The following is a 27937-nucleotide window of genomic DNA, read 5'->3' on the forward strand; positions in this document are numbered from 1 at the left end:
AATGGTATAAGAAAAAGCACTACCACCTAACCTCGTAGAAACCAAAAAAGTCCACTCCCACCACACTAAGGAGATAAACTCAAGTCCCAAACATGATAACTAACTCAAAAGTCAAAACCAACAACTAGGTTCAAGAAAAACCTAAAAGAAATCTAACTCAAAGGTACCAAGACACAAGTATCAACAAAACCCAGAGGCAACAAAATGTAGGAAATCTACTATGCATGTGGGCAAGTGTCATCACATGAGCCAACTCTAGGATTACTCGACTAGTCTTTTAATCCTCCGATCCCCTAGTGATTCTATGCGACACTAGTATCCTTTTGTACTAACAAGGCACACTAACAAGTCAACTCTAAGGTTACTTGGCTAGTCTTTTAATCCTTCGACCCCTTAGTGACTTTTGGTAGTACCAATATCTGTAGAAGTTGATGAAAGACAACTTCACAGTGTGCTAAGATCACTTGCATGCAAATAACCTACTAAAGAGAAACCAAAAGAGAAAAAGCAGAGCTTGGAAAATCTCAACAGAATAAGAGAGAAAAATGTATTCCAAAATTGATGAAAAAAGAATTACAAGAGTTCAACTTTAAATGTGAATGAAAGCCCTAAAGCCTAAAAAATCTAGGTTGCAAAATATAATTAATATAAAATATTAATTATATGCACCTAAGAGATAGCTTAAGAAAACTAGAGTAATAGGAAACTTATTTATTTAAATCAAAGTGATTTAATTAATAAGTGTAAATAAATAATTACTCAAACACCCCCCCTTAAGTGAAGCTCAATAGGTAAGCTAACCTAGCAAAACTATGAAAGTAAGAAAATGGGTCCCGGCAACAAGGCCTGATTAGGTACCCAATACAAGGAAATCTCTATAAACTAGAGACAAAGGAGAAAACCCAGTGGGAAAAACTCCTCTCCAAAAAGAGATGAAAAAATAAAAAAAAGAAAAAGGCTCAAGAGACTCTCTCAAAACCATAAGAAACCCCCCCCATGAGAGAGAAATGAAACAACATAGCCCCCCTAGAATGATGGAGCCCAAGCTATAGAAATGAACAAACCAATGAAAATCCAATGCGGGAGAAACAAGGGCACAAAAGAAGGAAACCATTGAAGGACTAGAAGGCCTAACTGATGCTTAAAGGAGAAAATATGAGGATCCTAAAAAGGAATCCCCAATGTAGGTGTGCTGACATTGTCATGAAAGAGGAGATGAACATCCTCTGTAGAATTCGCAACAAGTGCACCTGAAGGCTTGATGAGTGGAACATCCTCTAAAGAAAAAAAAACTTCAACTCGATGTGGTGTGGTGATCTCAAGAACAATACAAAGGTTCAAGTGTCCTAACTGCACCAAATAATGCTCTTGCAAAATAGAAGAAGTATGCTCCAATAATGAAGATGGTGGACCAAAGTGTGATAAGGTGTAGAGATAGGTGGTATGATCAACTGTCCCTATAGAAATAAGGCTTCCTGTTGCGCTATCTTGAATGTAGACTAAATCTATAGTGAGCTCAACTATCTTCCCTGATCCATTGTGTGTAATCTGATACATCGAGAGAAGGTTTACAAATAGAGATGGAACATACAATACATCATTGAATGTGCCATCCTGAATGTGAACTAAACCTTTCTCACAGATTGTTAGAGTAGTGTTATTCCCCATGAGAATATGAGGAATGGGATAAGCCTCAATAGAGGAGAAGACCCCTTGAGAAGATGCCATGTGGTGAGAAGCACTTGAATTCAATGTCCAAGGGACTTGGGATGGGGATGCAATGGAAACCTGTAATGCATGACCTCGTCCAAAATCTAGTGTCGATGTCAAAGAGATGGAAGAAGATTGAAAGGCAAGCCCCTGTGAGGTAGAAGAGGATGGGGATGAAATAGTGCTCTTTTGAAGAAGAGCTTGCAAATCTGCAATCTATTTCTCATAGCCATCAAATCTCTTTTGAAAATAATGTGCCTCATCATGAGCTCCTTTTGACAATAGGAACATAAAGGAGTCCCAGTCTTCTTTTTCTCCTTCTTCTTAGACGAAGAGGATGGACCAGTAGAGTGCTGAGAAGAGGAATCAGATATCTTCTTCAGCTTCTGCTCCTATGTATCCTTGGCAAGTAATGCCTGTGATGGTGAACTTGTAAGTGAATCCATTTGAGTGAGCTTGGACTGCTCACGAGTTAACCTATCACAAAATATCTCAAAAGAAGGCATCTGATGTTTGTTACCCAAGGCATCCATAGTGGAGTAGAAAGTGGAAGAAAAAAATTGATACTATCCTTCCAGCTTTGAGAGTATCAAAAAAATACACTCATCATCTATTTTGGTTTTCCCACATCCCTGCAAAATTGTATGCAAAGATTTGAACTTCATCAAGAAGTCCTCAATGGTGGGGAAATTGGTAGGTGTTAAAGAAGTCAACTCTGCATCAAGCTATACTGTCCAGACTTCATTCATTGTGCCAAATAAAGTTTGGAATTTGGTCCAAATAGCTAGTGGACTAGTTAAACCGTCCAAGTGAAATAGTAGACTATTTGAGATGTTCAATGCAATCAATCCCATGGCTTCATCCATTTTGTTCCTATGTTGAAGAACCTCAAAAGGACACTACAGAGTAGGTCGGTTTGCATCTAGACATGACCATAAGCCTCTTGACATGAGAAGCCTAATCATTTGTGCTTTCCAGGTGTGATAGTTGTGCGGTGTGAGCCAAGTCACAGAAGGATCTGACATTGAGAGAAGAAGAAGAAAGCTTATAGAAAATAAAATGCTCCCCCCCCCCCCCCCAAAACATATAAATATATCCCTCAAAAACCAAAGCAACAACTATTAAAAGCACAAAAGCTAAGAAAAGAACCTAGATTTCAGATGTAGAGAGGGAGGAAACAGAAGCCTCTACTTCAATTCCAAAATTGAGAGCTCAAATGAACTTGGAATAAAATGAAACTAGCACTATTGTCTCCATCTCTGAATTAGCTTTCTGGCACTTCTTTCTGATCGAAAAAATACCTTCATATGCTCAAGTTATAGCCAAAAATCTAATTGCTACTCCAAAACACAACCTTGTTGGAAAAATACAGTCACTGAAAAAAATTTGACGACCATATAGCCATCAACTAGAGGTCACTGGAAAATAAATCTTGTTGCTAGTTTATTGAAATCAGTAGCCAGGAAATGACATCACTCGGCCAAAAAATGATGTCAGCACGGGGCCGACAGCAATGATGTCAGCAGCCAGAAAAAGGTGTTGTGGCACTGGTAAATGACATTAGATGATGTCAGATACCCATGAAATGCTAATGTAAGCCCAAAAAATAATGATGTCACTACCAGAGTGGTGACAGGCGGCAGAGTACCAGCGGTGGTGGCTCCCGGGAGGAAAACCTGGTGGTGTGGCTGCGTTGTCACTGGTAGAGGCGGAGTTGTGGCGACCCACTAGTGGCAGTTAGGGCCGAGCATCATGGTGGTGGTGTGGCTAGCTTCGGCTAAGTGTGGGTGGTGTGTGAGTAGTGCCATGGTGGCATGGGAGCACTGCTATGGTGACGCATTTATTTTTATTTTTTTTTGTGCCGAAAGTTCGTACAATTCATATGATCGACTGTAGAGGGATAAAAAAAATTTTCCCAAACACCTGGAAGCCAAAAATGAAAAGTTTAATATGAATATTGACTGTAACCAGCCTTCTAAACTCAATGGAAACATTCATTTGGGCCCAAAGTGCTCTAAAAAATTACTCTTCCTCTTGATTGAAGAAAAAACCTCAAAAAAAGCTAGAGTTTCTTAATTTGAATCACGACTTCAAAAATCTTCAAACCAGGCAATAGCAAGGTGGCTCTGATACCATGTAGAAGTTGATGAAAGCCAACTTCATAGTGTGCCAAGATCATTTGCATGAAAATAACCTGCTGAAGAGAAACCGAAAGAGAAAAAGCAAAGCTTACAAAATTTCAACAGAATAAGAGAGAAAAATGTATTCCAAGATTGATGAAAAAAGAATTACAAGAGTTCAACCTTAAAGGTAAACGAAAGCCCTAAAGCCTAAAAAAGCTAGGTTGCACAATATAATTAATATAAAATATTAATTATATGCACCTAAGAGATAGCCTAAGAAAACTAGAGTAATAGGAAACTTATTTAATTAAATAAAAAAGATTTAATTAATAAGTTTAAAAAAATAATTACTCTAACAATATCTTATTAATTCATTTAAAACTCATTTAATGAAATTTTATCACTTATTAAATAACCTACAATGGGTTACATGTCAGACTCTTTAGGGCCTTGGCCTCCATTGCAAGCCACTTCCCAACATGACATATATATAACCTACCGTAAGCTCAATAAAATCAAAAGATCACAAAAGACCACATGCCATAAATTAGTTCTTAAACAAGCAATTGACAAGTACTGAAAATCACTGATCATAATCATAGATTCCACCAATACGATCATCCTAAGAGGATTGATCCCAAAATCAAGTATACATAAACCAATACATGTCATAACATGACATCACCAAGAACAAATCATACAAACACCTTAGTCCTATACAAGCAACTAAAAGGCAATCCAAATACAACTGATCGAAGACTCAAAGGTTATATCAGATAAGTCACACCATTCACCTTTGTTTCACACAAGAATATTGGAAAGTAATAACAATCACTAGATCAAAACATCTCTTAGAGCATACAAGACACATTACCATGGTTGAGTATGAGAGATCATGATCAAAACATCATCATAACAAAACTCCCAAGCCTCTAGTAAACATCTTGACTGGCCAAAGCTAAATAGTTCGCATAAAATCCAACACAAAATAAAAGATCACATTAAAATTTTCAAAACCCATCACAAAACAAAATCCACAAAACCTCATTTAGACACACACCAAATAATACAAGGTTCTATCCAATGATTTATATTAGATTGTTGTCAGAAATTTTGTTTGATTATATAAAGGTTATAAAAGTTTATATAAATTTAGTTTGTTAATTATCCAATAAGTTTAGAATTAAATATTTTATATGTTAAATCAATAATATTTAAAATAAAGATAAAACATTTTCAAAGTTCATAAATTGAGTTTTTATGCATTTTCTATATGTAAATCAGCTGGTATTTTAAATGTTATAATCTCATATGGAATGGTAAAGATCTGCAACCTATATCAATGGAAAGATAATTTAATTTCACATATTCTTTGTTATTACCAGTCCTAAGGAAAATTTTATTTGAATGGTGTAAAATATGAAACTTTCTAGCAACACTATTCAAATTTGAAAGTTACCAGTTTAGAAGAAAGAACATAAATTTTGTTTGAATTGTTGGATCTTCATGAAAATCAAAAAAAAATTCATAATAAACTTATTTACAATCACAAAGAAGGTATTTTCCTAAATGTGTATTTTGTAAAATTTATAAGTAATTGTTCATGTGTCTCTAATTGAAAAATCAAGCTCAAATAGGCCTTGTTAAAGCATGATAGTCAATCTTTGCCTATGTCTGTACAAAACAATCATATATGATTTTTATATATGTTAAAGAAAATCCAAATGGGTGTCTAAAAGTATCTTTATATTTTTGATTAAATATATTAAATAAAATTTATAACAAAATCACATGTTTCAAACCCTCAAACTAACACATAAGTAACTACAAACAAATTTACTCATAATCAGAAAAAACATAGAGAAGACAATCTTTCCAACATAAATTGCAAAGAGATTTAAAAACCCCTACCTTCAAACACCAAGTTGATTTGTTAGGAAGAAGAAGAAGAAAACCCAATTGTAGACTTTACTCCCAAGCTTTGAAAAAAATCTTTTACATCAAAATTTGAATGCATAACCTATAACTTGTCTCCTAAAATCTCTTCTCTAAATTATCTTATTGTTCTCCCAAAAAATCTTCTCCCCCCAAGAAAACTAGAATGACCTCGTAATAAATAATAAATAAATAAAATAAAACTAATAAAACTAAAGTTTCTAAAACAAGTAAACTTACAAAAGAGGCTAACTCAACTAAAATAAAATAATAGTTTCTTTTGTTTTCTTATATTTAAAAAAAATCACTTTATGTATTTATTTATTTTTAATAAAAGAAATACACAATTTCTATTTTCCCCCCCTTTCTTTTAATATTAAATAAATACATATTCTTTATTATATTAACTTGCTTGCTCTCTTTAATTAATTTATTATATTTTAATTTCATGCATAAACTTTATGCAATTTAACTAAAATAAACTTTATTAAATTATGTTTTCTTTAATATAATATTTATTAATTTAACTAACAATATTATTTAGAGTTTATTAATTAAAATAAAACTCTTAAATAAATTATTATTAAATTAAATAAATATAAAACACCAAAATTAGAACTTTAATTAAATCTCTTAAATTTAATTTTTTTTATTTAATTAATTTCTCAATTAATTAAATATAATTAAATATCAAATTTCTTGATAAAATTTTCATTAAGTTAAATTATCAAATTATCTTTTAATTTGATTTAATTATAACAAAAAATTATCACATACCCACAAAACCAAAAATGACAACTCAATTGAAGACAAAGGACAAAATCAATTTCTAGGGTTAAAATCATGAATTCACATCACTTGATGAATTCGAAAAGGTGAACTAACTAAGATACTTGTCCTATTTTCTAGAAAAATTGGCTTAGGGTTTAGGATTTGGACTCAAGAGTTATCTCCCCACTTATACTATTGAAATATTGCGATAGGGTATGCTCATCCTGGCAGTTTAGGAAGTCAATACCCGATACTTGCAATTTGCATAAAATTCATGCATGTACAAACACAATATTCTAAACTAAACATGCAATGATAGCAAGTGGGTAATTGTGTAGATCTCGACTAGTAGGTGACTATGACTCCCTTCCTCAACCACATCAGAAATGTCAAACATAAAGAAAACATACACGCACACCATACAAATGCAAGTATGGGGTAAGTATCCATAGAAACCACATAAAAATCATTCATCTAACTAACATCCTTCAATAACTGAAAGTCACTAAATAACTCATCACATTAATCAACTAAGTATAAAATACATCTAAATCAAACTTGGTAACAAAGTACCACTAATCATAAATATAAACATAAAACATGACTAAAAGAATCTGACAATACAATCAGAAAAGCCAACTAGGGGTAGGCATTACATCCATTCCCCCTAGACTTAGGCTTACTCCTGGAAGCCTACAAGAAAGATGAAACTAAACTAGGGGTAGGCATTACATTATATTGTTATTATCTTTCTAATTCTATATTTCTGCACACGTGCTTTATTTTTTAACTTTTTATTTTATTTAAAGCACAATTAAGTTCACCTTCAAGATCAAATTTGATTTCCAAATTAAATTTAGTATCTAAATCAACAACATTAAGGCACTCAATGGCCTCGAAGAATATTTCACTTCCTTCTTCAACAGATTCTTCTAGACAACTCTCTGTTACATTTGAGAACAAAATTTTCTCTTTCTTAAAAACATTTTTCTTTTTGAAATTATATTGTTTCTCTTTTCCTTACTTTCTATCATCCTTGTCACTATTATGATCCTTATTAGGGCATTAAATAGCATAATGATTGATCTTACCGCACACAAAACATTCAACAATCTCCTTTTGTATTTACTTGAACCTCTACTCAACTTACTTACAAAAGTAAATCCATAATCATCATTTTGTTTTATAATCAAAATTAGCTTGAATTTTAATAATTTTAAAATAAGTTTCATTGCTAGTAGGATTTTCATTGCTAATCCTCATTTCATAAGCTACAAAATGCCATGTAATGCATTCAACATAATTTTGGTGATATTTTTTCCCTCTAAAGTGGAGACCATAGAATCAAATTTAAGTGTATATCATCTTAAAAATTCTTAATAACAAAGATTTCCACTACTTCGTGACCTAAACTATGAATGGAGTTGATAATTTTGTCGACCCTTAAAAAATAATCAACAATTATTTCTTCTTATGTCCTTTTTAATCTTTCAAATGTAGCTCTAAAAGTTTGTAACTTATTTTGTTTTACTTTTGAACATAACTTTCATAAATACAATAAATTTTATGCCAAATGGACTCTACAATATTACAAACTGTGATATTTACTAGCATATTATTTGCCAAACCACAACAAATAGCATTAGCTGACTTGACATCACACTCATAGACTATTTTCTTTCATATAGAGTAAAGGACAATGTAGTGACAATATATGCATTTTCTATTGCAACACAAGCTTCATAATCTAGAAAGGTTATATGATGTTTCATTCTAAATTTCTAAACAACACAACAAATACTATCAAACATTGGATCTCTAGAAGTAGAATGCCCTTCTTAATTTACCATGACACGTACTCCACTCCATGGATTTCCCTAGTTGGTTAGGCTTATTCAAAGGGCTATGGCTTTGATACCACTTGGTGGAGTACAAAGAATACTCAGAGGGGGGTAGGGGAGTGGTGAATCGGTGTTCTAAAACTCACAAGTTCTATCTCAATTAAAGATCCGTACAAGATTAAACTGAAAAAAAATATAGAATTCATCTTTTATGAAATAGTGCAATAAGATCAACTTAACAAGATCAATTAAGCACATACAAAATAAAATGTCATAATTGTTTTAATGAGTGGAAGACCCTCAGAGAGATGAAAAACTATTTGAAAATGCTTAATTGACTTATAAATCAAATCCTAGTTAACAGAGCCTCGTTGGCATCTACATTCTTACTTCAAAGTAAATGTCTCTCACTTATAAATAAAGAACATGCCTCATTGACTATCATCACTGTCTCATTAACAAATTAAATAGACTAAAATCAAATAAAAAGAATATGAAATTTGTTCCAAATGTATTACCTTCCTGAACATCTTATTAACCTTGAGATTGAAGATTAGATACAATGATAAAATTGATACACCATAATGATTTAGAATTTAAGAGGAAGAAATAACAATCTTACGATATAATTATATATAACTTCTTGCCAATAGAATGATAAACCTTTATAGATAATATACTCATGAAAAATATATCGATACTACAAAGATCCAACAATCTAAAGCAACTATTGATAATAATAATACATACACAATCTAATCCAAAAACTACTCATTATAAAAAATAAATAATAAAATAAAATGAAATAGAATAAAATAAAATAGATTGTATATATGTAAACTAAGAAAAATAAATCTACTTCAAAACCTTACATTCATAAACTCTTCACAAATTATTCTTTGTAAAGAATGAGAGTTCTCCGCTATGTATGTTTCATGGATCTCATACGTACTTCGAAATAAAAAGAAACTCGAACTATGCAGATATGTCACCGTCGAGGGCTTGGTATTTCGTAGTCTACTACCGTCTCGAGTCAATAATACACTATAAACTCTGCTATTTATTTCACGCGCTTCTCCTCCTCTTGAGATCTCCTTTTTTTTCAATGTTTTGACAATTGAGTAACCAGTTTAGTTTTGGTCACTAGGAAAATGCTATTGCAAATGCAAATGAGTTTGCGAGTTGTTCTTTGCTTTGTAATTTGTGTCAGTTTGGCGGGCTTTACTGTTGCAAATTGCGCTCCTGAAAAGTGCGGTTCTACGAATGTGAGCTACCCTTTTTATGTTAACAACTCTGATTGTGGATACCCTGGTTTTCAGATCACATGCAAGAGGAGCAATTCTACCGGGATGCTCGCTCCATTCTTTACTACCTATAAAGGTAATTTCACTTACAAGCAACTTCGACCTCCCTATTACAAAATATTGGATATAAATTACGAGGGTCAACTCATCATAAATTCGACTTCTATCAAAGCCAACTCTTGTAGTGTAAGTCAAAGTGCCTCAAGCTTCTTTCAGCCGCCTAATGGCAGCCCATTCACTATTTCCATGTACAATAAATTCGTGGTCATTGGCTGCAACACGGTCGATACTTACATATATTCTGGGTGGGGAGAGGCGAGATGTGTATCAACATGTGATTCTCAAGCTCATCCACCATATTGTCGTTATGGCTGTTGTGAGATCACCCTTCCCGATAATTATATGTTTTTCAATTTCACAGGTGGAGGTGTGTTTGATTTGTTTGATCCTGCTACTAATAACACCGATCTAAATTGTGGCTTCTACACTATATTGGAGCCGTCCACGTTTAAAGTGTTGGATGACGAAACAAACCTTTTTTGGGGAGAAGGCAAGAAAGCTAATTATGGTCTCCGCTTTAACTGGGGCATCGGTCTTCATAATTGCTCCATGGCTAGAACAACTGCCCATAACTATTCTTGCTCCTCCAAAGCAGAGTGCATTGACTCCCCTTCTGGGGTAGGACATGCATGCAAATGCCTTACTGGCTACGATGGAAATGGCTATTTTAACGGCACAGATTGCACAGGTAGGACTTCTTCGCAATATATCTCAATTATATCTGCCATCAGAAGCATGCATTTATCTTTTATTATGACTTGTTTCTGAAACATCAAGGCTCCTAGTCACTCATGGTAATGTTGGCTGTGCAGACATAGACGAATGCAGTCATAAAGGATCGAACAAGTGCGTTGAAGAAGAGCGAGGAGGAATATGCCATAATTTAGCAGGGTCTTACAAATGTTCTTGTGCAAAGGGATATGAGGGAGATGGTTACTCGAATGGCTCTAATTGCGATGGTATGATTTCAGCAGTTAAACTATAAGCACGGTTTAATCTTGTTTGTGCAAGAAAGAAGGATAAACAGTGTTTCGTAGCTATCTCTTTAAAAAGGTAAGAGAAATTAAATGAGGAGGTAATTGCTACACTCAAGAGTAAATTTAGTGTTAAGGGGGATACTTTGCTTCAGATTCTAATAAAGAATGGATTTCAGATTCAGGGGCATCATCTCACATGACTGGGGATAGATCTTTGTTTATTGATTTTTATGAAGGGAAGAATTCAGATCAAGAAATTTCTTTTGGCAATAAAATGAAACTTCCAATTTTAGGAATATGAACTGTTAATGTAACAAATGGGTTTTTGAAAAAAAAATTATTGGTTGAAGGATTGGGGGTGAATCTTATTTCAGTATACAAAATAGTTCAAACTAGATATGAGTTTTTTGTCAATGCTGATCAAATTACTGTTAGAGATAGAAAAGACCCAAGCAATATAATTGCTATTGGTAGAGTTGCACATGAAGAGAATATATTTAAATTTTTGGGGTTTATTGATGATAAATATACACTCTCTCATGCTTTTATTGCTCAGACTGATTATATGTCACAACTTTGGCATGCTAGACTTGGACATTTAAATTATAGAAAATTACAAGATATGGTTAGAGGATTAACAAAAATTTCAGCTTGTGAAGGTGTGTGTGAAGGTTGTGTGTTAGGAAAACATCATCGAGATCCTTTTGATTTAGATAAAGCATGGAGAGCTACTCATCCACTACAACTCATTCATAGTGATTTATGTGAACCAGGATATCGTTCACTTTCAGGTGCTAGGTACCTTCTTACTTTTATTGATGATTATAGCAGGAGAGTATGAGTTTATTTTCTTGAAAGAAAAAAAGAAGTGTTTGAAGTGTTTCAAAAGTTTAAGGCATTAGTTCAAAATCAAAGTGGCAAAACAATTAAATATTTAAGGATGGATAATGAAGGTGAATATTGCAATTATGCATTTGAGTTATTTTGTGAAAATTATGGTATTAAGGTGCAAAGAATAGTTCCTTATACTCTTCAACAAAATGGGGTGGTTGAACGAATGAATATAACTCTTTTAAAAATGGCTCGTTGTATGTTGCATTTTAAAAGTTTGCATAATAAATTTTGGGGTTTGGCTATTTCTTGTGCTGTACATATTATACATAGAATCCCCACCAAAGCTCTCACAAATATCACCCTTGAAGAAGCATGGAGTGGTAAGAAACCTCACATTGGATATTTTAAAGTATTTGGGTGTATTGCTTGGGCACACATTCCTAAAGAAAAAGGGGAAAAATTAGAACCAAAGAGTCATAAGTGTTTGTTTATGGGTTATAGTGAAGAATCAAAGGCTTATAGGTTATATGATTTGACAACAAACAAGGTTTTTGTTAGTAGAGATGTGAAGTTTGATGAGCATTCACAACTTATAGCCACTCCTTCTCACTCTACAACAACAAATGCTTCTCATTTTTTAGATATTTTAGAAAGAAATGGAGACTACATTGATGTGGATGACTTGTGCACTTCTACAAATGACGAAAATACTAGTGATAATAAAACAACTAATGCTTGTAATCAAACATTTTCTGCAGGTAGTGATGATGAAGAAGATAACTTTTTAGCTAGACAAAATACAAGGAGTGTTGAAGAAATATATAGGCAAGGCTCAAAGATCGAAGGGAGGAATGGTAGTGCTCTCATGGCCAAAGTATTACAAGTAAATGACCCAAGATCATATGAGGAAGCTAGAAGGAAGAAAGAATGGGAGCAAGCTATGGAAGAAGAATATGATACTTTGGTGAAAAATAAAATTTGGGAACTTGTGCCACTTCCCAAAGGTAAGAATGTCATTGGTTGAAAATGGGTTTATAAAACAAAATCTAAATCAGATCCTGCTATAAAAAAATTTAAAGCTATATTGGTTGGTAAGGGATTTAATCAAAAAGAGGGTGTTGATTATGAAAAAACTTTTGCTCTTGTCATTAAAATGAATACAGTTAGAATTATTCTTTCTTTGGCTACAAGTCTTGGGTGGCATATTCATCAAATGGATGTTAAAAATGCTTTCTTAAATGGAGATTTATATGAAGAAATATATATGGATCAGCCACTAGGTTTTGTAGAACAACAACATCCTAATCTTGTTTGTAGATTAAAGAAGTCACTTTATGGGCTTAAACAAGCACTAAGAGCACGAAATGAGAAGATTGATAGGTATTTTCAGCTTTATGAGTTTGAAAAATGCAAATTAGATCCAAATCTTTATGTGAAGAGAGTGCAAAATGAAATTATTCTTGTTGCAGTTATGTGGATGATTTACTCATAGCTGGACCGAATATTGGGTTAATTAATGATTTGAAATCAGATCTTAAAGGGGCATTTCATATGAGTGATTTGGGTGAACTAAATTATTTTCTTGGCTTGCAAATTAGTAGAATTAATGATGGGTTATTTATCTCTTAGGCAAAATATGATTTGGATCTTTTAGAAAAATTTAACATGCTTGAATGTAAGCCAACCACTACTCCTTTTCAATCTGAAATTAAGCTTACTAAAGAATGTATTTCCAAGAAGGTGGATGCTACTTTATATAGACAACTTGTTGGTAGCCTGGTTTATCTAACACATTCTAGACCAGACATTTGTTTTGCAGTCAATATGGTATCTAGATTTATGCAGGAACCAAAAGAAACTCATTGGTTGGCTGCCAAAAGGATTTTATGATACATTCATGGAACCATTTACTATGGCATACATTATAGTTACAAGTCCTCGGTTACTTTGATTGGCTTTACAGATTCAGACTGGGGAAGTGATATAGATGATAGGAAATCTATTAGTGGTTATATTTTTTTAGCTTGGGTCAGGTCCAATTATATGGAGCAACAAAAAGAAAACTACTACATCATTGTCATCATGTGAAGAAGAATATAGAGCAACAAAAGAAGCTAGAAAGGAAGAAGTTTGGATTCACAACCTTTTATTTGAGCTTGGTTTTGTACAAAGTTCAGCTACTCCTTTGTATTGTGATAATCAAAGTGCTATCCAAGTTGCAAATAATCTTTTTTCATGCTAAAAAAAAACACATTGAGATTGATGTTCACTATATTTGGGATCTTGTTCAAGCAAATTTTGTTAATCTCCAATTTTGTCCAAGTGAAGACCAAGCAGTAGACAAATTTACTAAGAGTATGATTGAGGCCAAATTTTTGAAACTACAAGGCATGCTAGGCATGATTGAGGTGAACATTAAGGGGGGATAGTCATATAATGTTCCCCTCTATTTTTTTTATGATGTAAATGGTTACCTAACAAGACTCAATGTCGAGACCTATCCTATCTAAATTTTTATTGTAATTTCTCCCACACATTATCATTAGTGGTAGAAATTAAGGGAGGATGTTAGAAACAGTCAAAAACTCACACTAGTCAAATCCACATCAACTTCTAGTATAGCCACACTGCAGATTTCCTTGATAACAGATAGGAATGTCCTCCATGAAGCTAGGTCATACAAAATTATCCATGAATAGATAGGAACATCCTCCATAAAACTAGGTCATACAACATTATCCACTTATCCTCTAGAAACATCTTGTATTAATGTCCTCATATCATAGGCTCTCTATATATAGAGGCCATTTCATATGTTTGTAAGCAATTGATTTCGTGAATAAAACATTCTTCTTTGTTTAGTGTTTATTTCTTGATATAGCTATGTACTATTTTTATATTTAAATTTCATTAGTTTGAAGTTTTTGCTTTTTGAAATCTGAAAGTTATTAACAATAATTATCATGAATGTTCAAAGATAGATGAATGTTGTTTGTCAAATAGTCCATGCGTTGGAGAAGACGAAGGAGGAATATGCCACAATTTGCTAGGTTCATATACTTGTTCGTGTGTAAAGGACTACAAAGGAGATGGCTTCAAAGTAGGGTCAAGGTGGAAATATGAAAAATCAAATAAAACCGCCATGTTTGCTGCTATAGGTAACTATGTGCTGCATCAAATATTTTTAAATGCATTCTTCTTAGAGATTATTTGTTAGTAGCAAGTTCTAATATTGGGTATGTGGGTAGGCTCTATTTCTGTATTCATTGGAGTTTGTTTGATAGTGATCAAAATATTGTAGTGGCTGAGAATGTGTTACCTAAAACATGCAAGGGATGAGTACTTTTGGTCAAAAAGAGCCTTTCTATTAGAGAGAATCCTTGTAGAAAAGGGAAAATAGAGGGAGGGCAAAATTTTTAGGGTTTTCTCTGAAAGTGAGCTCAAAAGTGCTTCCCGAGATTATTTAGATGAGATGAAACTTGGTAGTGGTGGGTCAAGTGTGGTATACAAGGGCATCCTCTCAAATGGTACAATGGTGACCATTAAAAAGTTCAAAGAATTTCCCTTTGACACATAGATCAAGGAAGCCATGAACTAGTTTATCAACGAAATTGTGATTATGTCTAGTCTTCATCACAAAAATGTGGTGAGCTTGGTTGGGTATGTTGAATATTGAGGGCCAACAGTCACATGAGTGTTTTCCCTTCTTTTTATTGTGTCTCTTTAGCTGATCATTTGTGATCTATAAATGCTAATGGCATATATTGTAAACTCAGTCTATTTTTCTCATCAATATAATTCCTTTGCTCTCAGTGTGGACGTAGCCACAATTTGTGGTGAACCACAATAAACATATGCATTTATGCATCTTGTTATTTTGTATTTTTTTTTTGTATTCTTAAATAACTTACACTTGGTATCGGAGCCTGCAATCGATTTCAGTGATCAAATTCCAAAGTCATGGAGTAATCAAGAGTGCAAAAATTCTCGTGAAAGAATTTTAGTTTGTGGAAGGTACAAATGCAATCATTATTGGTCAAGCATGATCTTGTAATGGCAATCAAAGGTAAAGCGAAGAAGCCTACCACTATGATAGATGAGACTTGGAATAAAACTGATGAGAAAGCAATGACAAAGATTTTTCTCTCACTGTCTGAGAATGTGTTGTTCAATGTGAACAATGAAACATTAACAGAGGAGGTATGGGACAAGCTTCATAGTATGTACCAAAGGACATCTACTACAAACAAAATCTTTATCATGAAGAAGCTTTACAAGTTGAAGATGAAGGACAAAACAATGATGTCAAATCACATAAATGAGTTAAATACTCTTTTATGTCAAGCACACTCCATTGGTATGCCTCAAGATGACAAAAATAAGGCGGTCATCTTATTATATTCCTTACCAAACAGTTGGGATAGTGTGGTAGCAACGGTTAGCACTTCTGTAACTGACAAAAATAAGTTGGTCTATGATGAGGTGGCTTCTACATTGCTTAGTGAAGACATGAGGAGAACTAATAAAGAGTCTTCATCTGATGATTCTCTAACAATGGTTAGTATGCAAAAGAGAGGAAGAACTCAACATAGAGACATAAATAACAACCAAAGGTCACAATCAGCTAGAATATTGTAGTTCCAGGGTAGACAAAGCTGTTGTTGGTTTTTTGGAAAGGCTGCCCATGTAAAAAAAGACTACAAAAAATATAAAAGAGCTCAAGAAAAGGTTTTTGATAGTAGAGAAAACATCATTCATGATCAAAGTGATGGTGTTTTGGTTCTTGTGACAAGTGACACAACTTCAAATTCATGGGTAATTGACTCCGAGGCTTCATTTCATGCATCTTCTTGCAGCAAAGCCTTCACAAACTACAAGGAAGGTAAGTTTGGGAATGTTTATTTGGGTGATAACAAGGCTTGTGAAGTTGTAGGAAAGGGTGATATTTTTTTATCAATTGAAGGAGGTGCTCAATTATTGCTTTAGGATGTTAGACATGTTCCCAAATTGAATTTTTATTTTATTTCCATCAATCAATTATATGCTCAAGGTTTTCTTACACTCCTCATAGACACATGGAAAATTACCAAGAGTTCCATGATTATTGCGAAAGGGGATAAAGTTGGGAACCTATATGTTGTAGAAACTAATGATGAGGTGGGAGCTGCGATGACTGTTGCGAACAGCGATGCTATACTTTGGCATCAAAGATTAGGCGACATGAGAAAAAGGGGGTTAGTGGTTATGCTTAATTGAGACCAACTTCTAAGTCTCCAATCAACAGATTTAGAATTTTTTGAGCATTGTCTTCATGGGAAACAAAAATGTGTCAGCTTTTTGAAGCATGATTATGACAAGAAGACAACACCATTGGAGTTAGTGCACTCAGATGTCTTTGATCTGATAGAGGTAACCTCTCATAGAGGTGCAAATTTATTTGTTTCCTTTCTTGATGATTGTACTAGAAAGTTTTGGTTCTATATAATGTCTAGAAAGTCTGAAATTTTCTCAAAATTAATTTTTTTTAAAGTTGTTGTTGAAAATAAAAGCGGGGACAAAATCAAATGTTTAAAATCAGATAATGGAGGAGAATTCTGTTCATTGGAGTTTGATAACTTTTGTGCAGATCAAGGTATTCAATTGTTGAAAGTTGTGCCATTCACCCCTCAAGAAAATGGGGTAGTGGAAAGACTAAATAAAACTATACTTGAGAAAGTTCAATGCATGCAATCTAATATCAATTTAGGCAAATAATTCTGGGTAGAGGCTTGCAATACAATAGTGTACTTGATTAATCAAAGTCCTTCATCTCATTTCAACTTTGGAATTCTAGAAGAGGAATGGTTGGGTAGAAGGATTTCCTACTCACATCTTCGAGTGTTTGGGTGTTCGTAAAGAAAAAAGGAGAAAGCTGGATTCTAAATCATAGTAGTGTATCTTCATGGCCTATGGAGAAGATTAGTATGGATTTCAATTATGGGATCTTGTTGCAAAGAAGATTGTATAGAGTAGAGATGTGGTATTTAATGAGACAAAATTTCCTACCCTTCAATTGGCATCTCAGGAAGTATCTACAAAAGAATTTATTCCTATATCTTTGTTTAATGAGAATAATTCTTCCTTAAACTCATAGTCTTAGCCTATGGTGTCTACTCCTACCTCTGTTTTGGCACCAAATCCTACTATGTCTTCATCCCTTGTCTCTGATAGCATAGATATTTAGGTAAAAGCACAAACCTGTGTCACCCTTTTGTAAAGGAAAAGGCTAACAAAAGTATAACTGTTCACATTGAATGACATAAATTTGGTATTATTATTTTGAATTTGAAAATGAAGTAAACTAATGAAATGTGTAGAAATGGATGAAGTTTAGGATTATAATTTTTAATAATTATTTGGAATAAGAATTGATATACTTTCCTAATTTTTATAGATAATTTTTTAGCTGCTGAAAAATGTTGAAAATTAGGGGTCTAGTTCCCACCACAAAACTATATGGAAATAAAATTATTTCCCTTTGATCTCAGACTATGTTATAGATAACATATAAAGCTAGAACAATAAAAAATAAAAATCATCTTTAGACCTATATTTTCTCTTTTATAATGATTCAAATTTCAACTCACTTGAAATCGATAGTTTTCAACTCCCACCACATTTTTAAAAATAAATCTATTCTAACCAAGAGAAAAATTATACATTCTAGAAGATGACCCTATCCTCTAGAAAGTCATATAATTTTTTATTTTTTGTCATATCATTTACTATTTTTTTCATTCTCAAAATTGACATTTTTTTGAGTGTTAAAGTATGTGGTTATAGAATTTTTTGATTATAATATACTATAACTAATTAAAACACTATAAACTCTATATGAGAATAGTCTTGACTCTGAGCTCTACAAAATGGTGTTTATATGTTATTAAAAATATATAATGAAAAATAGTAAGAGTTATTGAAATGCCCCTTTTATGAAATAATTTTATTTCTTTAGTAATTGGATACAAACTAATATAAAACATGCATTTAATAGACAATTTCAATTGGAAAAGTGTGAGGCCATATATATCTTAGCTAGAATGAATTTATCTAGATAATATGTTTGAACAAAATTGATTTTTAGATAGAAATACTCAAATTCAGTCATTTTGATAAGTTATCCTAAAAGGTGACACAACTTTGTACTTATACCCATTTATCATGCTAATCAATAGTCTGGAGAACTATTTGAGGGAAGCTCACTACCACCAAACAATACACCTTCACATAGGGAACACTTTTATGATGGCTCCAACAACATTATATTGGATGTAAACCATGGTGTAATTGTGTGCATAAAAGTGTCACACTTCTATAAACCATTATTCTTGAGAGAACCCATGGAAGAGGGAGTCTCAAGAGCCGGCTTATAGTTCTCTATCTATGATGTGCAAAGGCTATGAGATGGTGTCCCTCAAATGAACCAAACTATACAACCCTTTCAAGGTGCACCATAGAATGAGAGATTCAAAGAGTAGAGGCACAAGTGCCAATATCCAATAATCTAGTATGAATGTAATGCAAATGCAAGCTATTCTAAATGAAATGAAAGCTAACAAAAAGAACTAAGCTAAAGCATAAATGAAACTAAGCTAAAAAGTATGCCATAATGTAAGTAGAATGAGAGCTAAGCTAAAATGAAAAAATGAAAGAATGCTCCAAGTCTCCAAAATCATCAAGAAAACCTGCAACATAAAAATAGTACGAGAGACTAAGATTTTTTGAATGAGAAGAGAGCCCTCCCTTTTAAAGAAAAATAGATAGTAGAGATTAAGAGGCAAGATGATTGTAATCAAGGGTGGAGTTTGAAAATGGGAGTGATCCATGTGCACAAGCATCTCAACCAATCACAATTAATGGTTGACTTTTGCTAGGATTTGAAATTTGTGGAGGATAATTAAAGTTATTTTAAAAGTAGAAGATTCCTCTCACATAGAAAAATGTGCATTCATGTGTAGAAAAAAATGTATTTTCTTTTATTTCTAAAATATGAATAATGCTTAATGTGTGCACACTTAGGATAAGAGATGAGTGGAGAATTTTATTTGATTAAAAGAGGGACATGTTCTTTTAATTAAATATGAACTTGGTCATATCATAGGTTATAATTGAATAAATATATTTTTGAAGATTTGATAAAAAATAACCATTAGATAAATTATGGAAAAATGCTAGAAAGGGGGCTCATAGTCTAGATGACCACTTTTAGTTGATTACATTTGCCTCTCTCTAACTAATGTGTGATCAGTCTAGGAACACATTATGTCAAAGAATGAAGAATCTAAGATGATAGAAAGATCTGACTATGAAGAATGAAATCTTGAAAGAGATAACAACTCCTAAATGTATAGTCTTATAGCGATAGTATTGAACACTAGGATATAGTACATATAAGAACTCAAGAAGAGTATTAACACCAAGAAAAGTAGATAGATCAAGAGAAAATAGATAGTTTTAGCAAAAAGAAATTTGCAACAATGATAGAACATTCATACCCCCTTGGGAGTGAAATCAAAATGAGATAGAGGAGATGCAAAAATAAGCTAGATTTGATTAAATCATAACAAAGAAAAGTTTGTGATGATAGATAAGAGATTAAGACCAAAGAGTGACCACCAAACAATGAAGGTATGCCTTAGTTTGACTAAATTTGACCAAGAAAGATAAATCATAAGAATTATGTCAAAGAAAGAAGAAAGATGAAATGAGATGAAATAGAAATGAAAGCAAAGAGTGGAAGAGAGTAGAAATGATGAAGAAATAAAGAAATGACAATTTCCCTAGAAATATTCAAAGATTAAACCATCAATAGGTCAGCCAACTACTTAGAAGAAAGAAGAAATTTTTGATTAACGAGATGAAGCCAAATTTGGATTTCAATCCTAAAAATGGATCTAGGATGTTGGGATTAGCAAAGATAGGTCAAAAGCATAGACGAGATGGTAAGATAGAAAAGAAGTGAGAAATAGGAAAGAAGAGATAAGATAAGATCAAGAAGATACAAGAGAAGGATGAATGTAGTTAGCTAACAAGTCCATGAAAGATAAAGAAGAGAGCTCTCTCAACATGCAGAATGCAAAGCTAAGCTAGAATGAACCCTAGAATGCAAGGTAGTATGAAAAGGCGCAATTGCAAGGGTTACATAAGTAAGTCCTAGTTTTTATCATTGAGCCTTATTAGGGACATCATAAGATCATACAATCATCACTAGTAAAACTATGAGGATATGAATATGATCTACGTTAGATAGAAATGTTGGAATCCAACCTAAGCATCAAAGACGTGCAAATCAAGATGTCTAATACAATTAGTTTTCCTAAGTTTAGTATAGAAAGATTACACCTGTATCAAGGCATAAGTGCCAGGATAACCCTTGAGTGTAGTCTTGTAAAAGTAGACAAGGATGATACGTTGTAGGTCCAAAGTGTCACGTAGGACAAGCATCAATGCTCTAAAAACCTTAGACTAACAAAGTATACCCACAAGTAGAAAAAAAGTAAAACATACCCCATGCCCCCAATCTTCTATTCCATGACATCCTCGAAAGACTTATTAGGGAGAGAACACATAGAAAAGAAATCATCATAGACAACACAAAGAAGATAAAGTTCATCATAGCTTAGTAGTTTAAGTGTTTAAGTGTGTGTGTGAGTCACTTGGTCATTTCTTTAAGACTTGAATTTGGTAGTGAGAAATATCGCAATATCAGAGACTGTAGGTAAACTATGTGAAAAGTGTTGAGAAACACTTGATGTCAAGTTGGGGGTAGTGTTGAGAAACACTATTTTGTGAGTTGCCACAAAAACCATAATGCACAAGGAGACCTCAAATATGCTAAGTAGTTGTGCCCCCAAGACAAGGACAAGAAACAATTCCAAGCTAGGAAATGTGTTCTAGAGTGTGTGATGGAGATTGATAGACATAGGTGCAAGGGTCTCAAGCAGTGCCCATTTTTAGGTTTTCATCACTTGGCATTTGTTTTTATTTTTTTAATTTTTTTTTGCGATAGATCAAAGCACCTATTGCTAGGTTTTCACTAAGATGATCATTTTTTTAGGACTTTTTTTTTTAATTTTTAGGATTTTTTCAGCATCATATATGATATTTTTTGGATTTTTTAGAATGATTTAGAGATTACTAGTTCTCAAGAAAGATCACATCATTCTCTACCAATGTATAGAAAGGTACAGGACATGATGGAGAAATTGAGATGGTAGATAAGCAAAGACATATAAGAAAGGAGTATGAAGCAAGTGAAAATGGTCCTGAAGGATTGACTCCTTTAGAGTTCCCAAGCTAGGGAAAGAGGTGAAATAGTTAGATGAAGTATGTTTTGGATAAGTAATGGAAGTAATGAGAAAGATAACATGTAGGATAAGTAGTAAAGCCAACAAGTGAGATAGCATGAAGTGTGTAGTCCAAAAGAGTAGCCATGTCAAGACACCTATGAGAACCATGTTTTATTTATTGTGATCAAGACTAAGGGGTCAATTAGATAAGATAATAAAGGGATAGAGTGATAAGAATAAAGCTCAAGATGGAGGCTATGAGTGAATGATAAAGTAAAACAAATAATATCATGGATAAGATAGCCAATATGTAAAATAGCTCAACATTGTCAAGATCAAAGAGAGAAGAGGGGATAGATGGATGATGGAAGAATTACACATGATGCCTATTTACCAAGTTTTCATCATGGTACTTATCCAAGGTGCCGCAAGATGTAGTTTTCACCATAGGACACATTTACTTCTCTTTACTTTTTCTACCAAGGTGCCACAAGAAGTGGTTTTCACCAAGCACATTTTCATTTTTTTTTTGCTTTTTTTTTCTTTTTCTATTTTTTCTTGAAGTTTTAGAAAGAGCTCAAGCTTTGTCGATTTAGATAGTGCTCCTATAGGAATAATAAGTCATGATAAGAAAAGACCATGGATAAGGTATGCTCAAAGATGCTAATGGGATGGAGGAAGAGAGATGGTAGTAGGCAGAGTACATGGAGGTTAAGAGTTTATGTATAGAAAGTAAGTGTAAGCTTTAGAGGATTTCATGAGGGTAGCTGAAATATTGGACAAGATCAATGTTGACACACACCTTGAAAGGTATTGGAATGATGGAGGAATGATGGATGAAATAGCTTGAGGACTAGATGTATGAGGTGGTAGAAGAGATTTGGACAAAAGTGGAGTGGAAGGCTTTGGAATATTTTTAGGAATATTTTTGGAAGAAGATGGAATGGAAGCCTTTGGAAGCTTGATTGTCAACTTTGAAGTATTTTCAATATTCAAGTCCTTCAAGAGAGACTTGGGAATCCATATAGCTTTAGATTTTCCTTTGGATACTTCAAAACACATTTCTTCAATAATGGGTTTAGGAACCTATATTTTCTTTGATTTAGCTTTTTTAATAGTGGACCTTTGTGGTCTCTTGAATTTCTTCTTTGCATTCATGTGTCAATTAGATGGGACATAGTGATCTTTATTTTTCAATGGATTCTTATGTTTATTCTCACTTCCAAAGGACTTGGAATTTGTGGATGAATAAGGATGATACGATTGGTTTAGATGGATAGATGGGTGGAAATTCATCAAGGATGAGTGTCTTTGTTGATCTTGAGGTATGATGGGAGAGCTAGGAGTGGAAAATGTAGGAGGTGAAGGAACATAAGGTCCCAATATAGATGGAAGGTTTGAAGGCTTTAGCTTTGATGGACGAGGACCAAGGATGTAATCAAGATATGAAAATGGATAGTGGAAAGGGATATCAACATCTTTAGATTGAGCAACATGGTCAAAGCCATCAATAGAATCATGAGTAGCTTTGATAGGAAAAACATTTTTAATAGGAGTAGTTGAAGCTAGAGCACACTTTTGAAGTGGATGTGGAGAAGTAGAACATGAGGGGATACTTTGATCTTGACAAGTGGCTTTGGATAGAATAGGAAGAGATCTTTTCTATAATTTTTAGTAAGCTCAAGGGAGATAATGGAAGTGGTGGGGGATGGAAAAGACATAGGATACAAAGGGGTGAAATTTTGAAGGAGATGAAAGTTTGCTTGATCTTGATCTTTCTTGACATTCATAGCTTTTTCCTTTTGAGACTCCTCTTGACATGAAGCCACTTCTAAGGACAAGGGAGAATTAAGAGTGAATGGAGTAATTCTTGGATCTTTAGGCTTAGTAGCATGGAAAAGGTTTGAAACCAAGTGAAGGTTAGCTCAAGTTTCTTTTAGAGGGAACCCTTGAGGATAGGCATAGTGTACGTGAAAAGCATTTGGTTCGTTATTTGAAAGAGCCATGTTGGAAAAATTTGAAGTGTTGGGAGGTGCATGAGTGTTGGAAGAAGTGGAGATATCAAGGAAGCCATCACTAGACATAGGTTCATTAATATTATCTTTCTCAAGAAAAGTATCCTCATCACATGAGTTATTAGAGGTATCAATAATCCCATTATCAATAAGATCTTGGATTTTATGTTTCAGCTCAATGTTGTCTGAAGTACTATGCTCATTATGTTGATGATAAGCATAATAGATATCCAAGAATGGGTTTCCATATGAGTTAGACTTAGGTAACGTGATGAGCTTGGTGCCAAGAAGTGTTTACAAAGTGTCATCATAAGAATCTTCCACGGGAGAAAAAGTTCTATCAAAAGTATGTCTAGAGTCCTTTTTTGTTTCTCAAGTGAATGGTATGCATCCATGTCTTCATCATTTTCTTGGTCAAAGATAGGTTTATCATGAAATTTTAGCATAGGCTCAAAGGATGTATCATTTTATAGCTCTCTAAAAAGGCCTTTAGATCTAGTAGGTGAAGACAATTGATGTCTTAAAGTAGAGCATGCAGACCTAGAAGAAGAGGATGACCTTAAAGAGGGTGACTTGCATGCATGTAAAGACCTTAACGAAGATTCATGTAATGATGCAATCTTCTCCTCTAACCTTTTCTCAAGTTTAGAATTCATTTCTATCATGCACTTAGAGAGATGAAGATAAGAAAAATCATTTGTCTCTTCTAGTTCTTTGTATTGAGCATATAGATCTTGAAACTCTTTAATGGCATGGAGGATATCATGATCATCTAGATTTGGTTGAGGTTTTGTATCACAAGATTTGAAGCCCATAGTGATAGATAGATAATCAATCATGAAGGAGACTAGAGGAAGCTTAGAAGGTGACACAAGATAACTTGATGTCCAAACTAGAGAGGTAGAGTATTCACTTGTCAATATAGTAAAGGGATATTAAACTGACTTGTTGACCAAAGTGTCCAAGAAAATTATGACACTACTGACTCAAGTCAAGAGCTAGGAAAGAAGCCAAATAGCCAAATAGATAGAGAAAGCAGGGTGACAAGTGAACAACTTTCCCAACCCAAGAGTGTAGTCAAGAAATCAAGGTAACCATTTCAGCAAAAAGATAACTAGAAAGTAGACATAGACCATAAAGATAGAAAAACCAAGAGCACTAAGACCAAAGAGCCACTTTAAGCATTTTTAAGCACTAGAGACATAAAAAAAAAAACCCAAATGATGAAACCCCCCTTAGTAAGCAACACAAGAAAATATTTAGACATGATGCTTTGACTTGGTTGACAAAGTTTGACAATAGTTGATAGCATAGCAAGTTTGATCAAAAGTAGTTTCTTTCCAAGAAAGATAGTGACACATGGAGTATTCTTCAAACAACCAAGTAAGGGACGAATCAACCTTGCATGATACAAGCATATATATGGTCTTAAAAGAAAGCCCTAGAACTATCATCATGTGTATGTTCCAAAGATTTCCATAGTTCTAGCACATTTGAGAACACATCAAGCAATATCTACCTAAAAGTCATGGTTCATTACTAAAAAAATTGGCCCATGCTTGATGCTCCTTTTCCTCACACCAAGTGGTTACCCACAAGAGATATTGGCTTTGTCATAGAAGTGCCATAAGCATAACTAAGAGAACACATATGGTGAGTAAATCTTGGGGTGATCTAAGTAGTCTAATAGGATTGATCCTTGCACCAAGAAGTTGAGCAAAAAAATAAGGTTGATACTAACGTAGGGTGTCTAGATAGAGCTTCCATTCATAGTGTTCCTCTTGCTCCCAATTACAGGACACCCCACCTTGCGGTGGGTAATAGACCTCACAGCTACAAGAGCACCTTAAGCATTCTTGCCTAGTGATCTCCTTATGGTTGAATCCCATAAGTGATCACACTAAGTGAAGAAAAACACTACGTCTACAAAGGTTTTGTGTCCTTGATAGCCTTGAGTTTATAGTGGGTTCGAAGAGCTAGGTAATTTTCTTGTCCCCACTTGGACTATTACAGAGAAATGCTAACTGATTACATAAATTTAATTAAAACATTTAATGAATCAAATTAACATAATTGAAATAAGAGAACAACAAGATTAAGCTGATAAAAAAGAAATTGGGAGAAAGAAGATGCAAACAATTTGATCTCGAAGTTTGTCCATATGGACTACGTCTCTGGGTCCTACTCCAATTGGGGGACCAATCCGATTATCTCAAAAAATCAAGTACAAATGTTTATAAAGTCATTCCTTTGAAGTACAACAACATCACGTTGTTTCAAAGTACAGGAATGAGCACTTCAAAAATCTCCCTTATACTCAACACTTGGACATTCTCTCCTTTTTTTGAATGCCCCATAAGAGTCTCCTAACCCCTTTTTTATACCAAAAAATAGCCAAAATAAGGCCATAACAAATAATTGTAAAAATAGACTCTTTAACCAGTTTCCCTCTCGGAATAACCCTTTACCCATTTTAGAGGATTTGGATAAAGTTAAATAAAAATTGGTGCAGAATGATTTTTAAGCGTTAAAATAGCACAACGGCCACCCAAATTTTATGATAGCCGCCGGTCGGGGGTTCAAACCCCACCAGCGGGTCTTCCTTCTTTAAAACTGGCGCAAGTCTATGGTTAAAAATATATTGCCGCCAATATCTTTTGAAATCCATGTGTGGCATAGTAGAGGAAGTATGAGTTTTGGGAATAAATGGTCATGGGTTCAAATCCGACCATAAACCTTTTTATTTCCCACTTCGCTGACATCATGATGACATCATCAATATTCATCTCTTATGCCGAACTTTAAAATGTCATAACTTTCACGTACGGGCTCCATTTTTGATGAAACAAACACCGTCGAAAAGCTCTCGACGAGCTCTTTATTTTGAAATCCATTGTTGACCACTTTGGAGATGATTATTTTTTTCACCTTTTTGATGACCTTCATTCTCGGTTTGACCAACCTTTGACTGACCATAACTTTTGCATATGGACTCCATTTTTGTCCATTCAAATTGCATTAGGTCTAGAATTTCAAGGAGTTTAATCTAATGCTGATTGTTGGAGTTTGGGAGATACTTCAATTTTGACAAAAGTATCCCCCGAATCAAGCCTTCCCACTGAGGAGCTTTCGAACCACCAAAATTTTGGATTACTTAGAAAGAAGGTGAGGGTATAGTTCCCTCACTTTACCAATCTCCATCCATCTTGCCTTGCTTGGATGCATCCCCTTCAATCCCACTCGAAGGTATTCAACTGGTCCTCTTCGTGAAGTTCTGACATTCTTGTCTAGGATAACATCTTCTGACAATTTTGACATATACTCTAGTGAAAGATCATCAACTGATGGAACCTGAACACTGATGTCTTCATCCAAGATCATTGGAGGCTCATACAACTTCAGATTCTCAACATTGACAACTGAGTAAATTTGCATGTATGGACGAAGATTAAGGTGAAAAGCATTAGTACCGATCTTTTCCAAGATCTCAAAAGGACCATACCTGATAGCTTTGAGCTTCCTTCCTTCACCTTGCATTCTTTCCTTGCTGATATGTAACCAAACTCTGTCACCAACTTGGAATTGGTGATCAATGCGATGCTTATCATGGCGAGCCTTGTATTTTGTTTGGCTCTGCTCTAATTGTGCTTCTACTACCTAATGGATTGCTTGGACCTTCTGGATGAACTTTAAAGCCTTTTTTGCATCATGGCGTCCATCTACAACATCGTCCTTCCCAAAAGCAAAATCCATTGGTGTCTTAGGCAAGTAACCAAAGCAGGTCTCAAAAGGGGACCTCTTTGTAGAAGAGTGTGCCACATGGTTGTAAGCATGTTGCACATAATGAAGACTTTCATCCCACAACTTAGGATGTTTTCTGCAGTAGCCTCTAAGTAGATGCACAATTGTCCTGTTCACTACCTTTGTCTGTCCGTCGGTCTACGGATGGAAGGCTGTACTCTTTTTCAGCTTGGTGTCCATGAGTCCCCATAAAGATGACCAAAATTCCCCTAAGAATCGAGAATCTTGATCTGATACA

At 34.0% G+C, this 27937-nt stretch overlaps 1 protein-coding gene across 1 annotated transcript; it reads left to right on the forward strand.

The window, feature by feature from the left end:
- Positions 1-9531: 9531 nt before the first annotated feature.
- On the forward strand, positions 9532-10729 carry LOC149554340 (wall-associated receptor kinase 2-like). The gene is made up of 2 exons (XM_089828424.1): positions 9532-10432; positions 10557-10729. Exons 1-2 carry the CDS (start codon positions 9532-9534, stop codon positions 10727-10729), a joined length of 1074 nt encoding a protein of 357 aa, XP_089684550.1.
- Positions 10730-27937: the final 17208 nt, after the last annotated feature.

The sequence above is a fragment of the Cupressus sempervirens genome, chromosome 5 (genome assembly GCF_028749045.1).
Source record: "Cupressus sempervirens isolate cs-2001-9-10 chromosome 5, ASM2874904v1, whole genome shotgun sequence".
NCBI classification, from domain to species: domain Eukaryota; kingdom Viridiplantae; phylum Streptophyta; class Pinopsida; order Cupressales; family Cupressaceae; genus Cupressus; species Cupressus sempervirens.

Coding starts and splice junctions, on each gene's coding strand:
- LOC149554340 (XM_089828424.1), top strand. CDS start 9,532: ATGCTATTGCAAATGCAAATGAGTTTGCGAGTTGTTCTTTGCTTTGTA. Junction 10,433..10,556: donor TAACGGCACAGATTGCACAG/GTAGGACTTCTT, acceptor TTGGCTGTGCAG/ACATAGACGAATGCAGTCAT.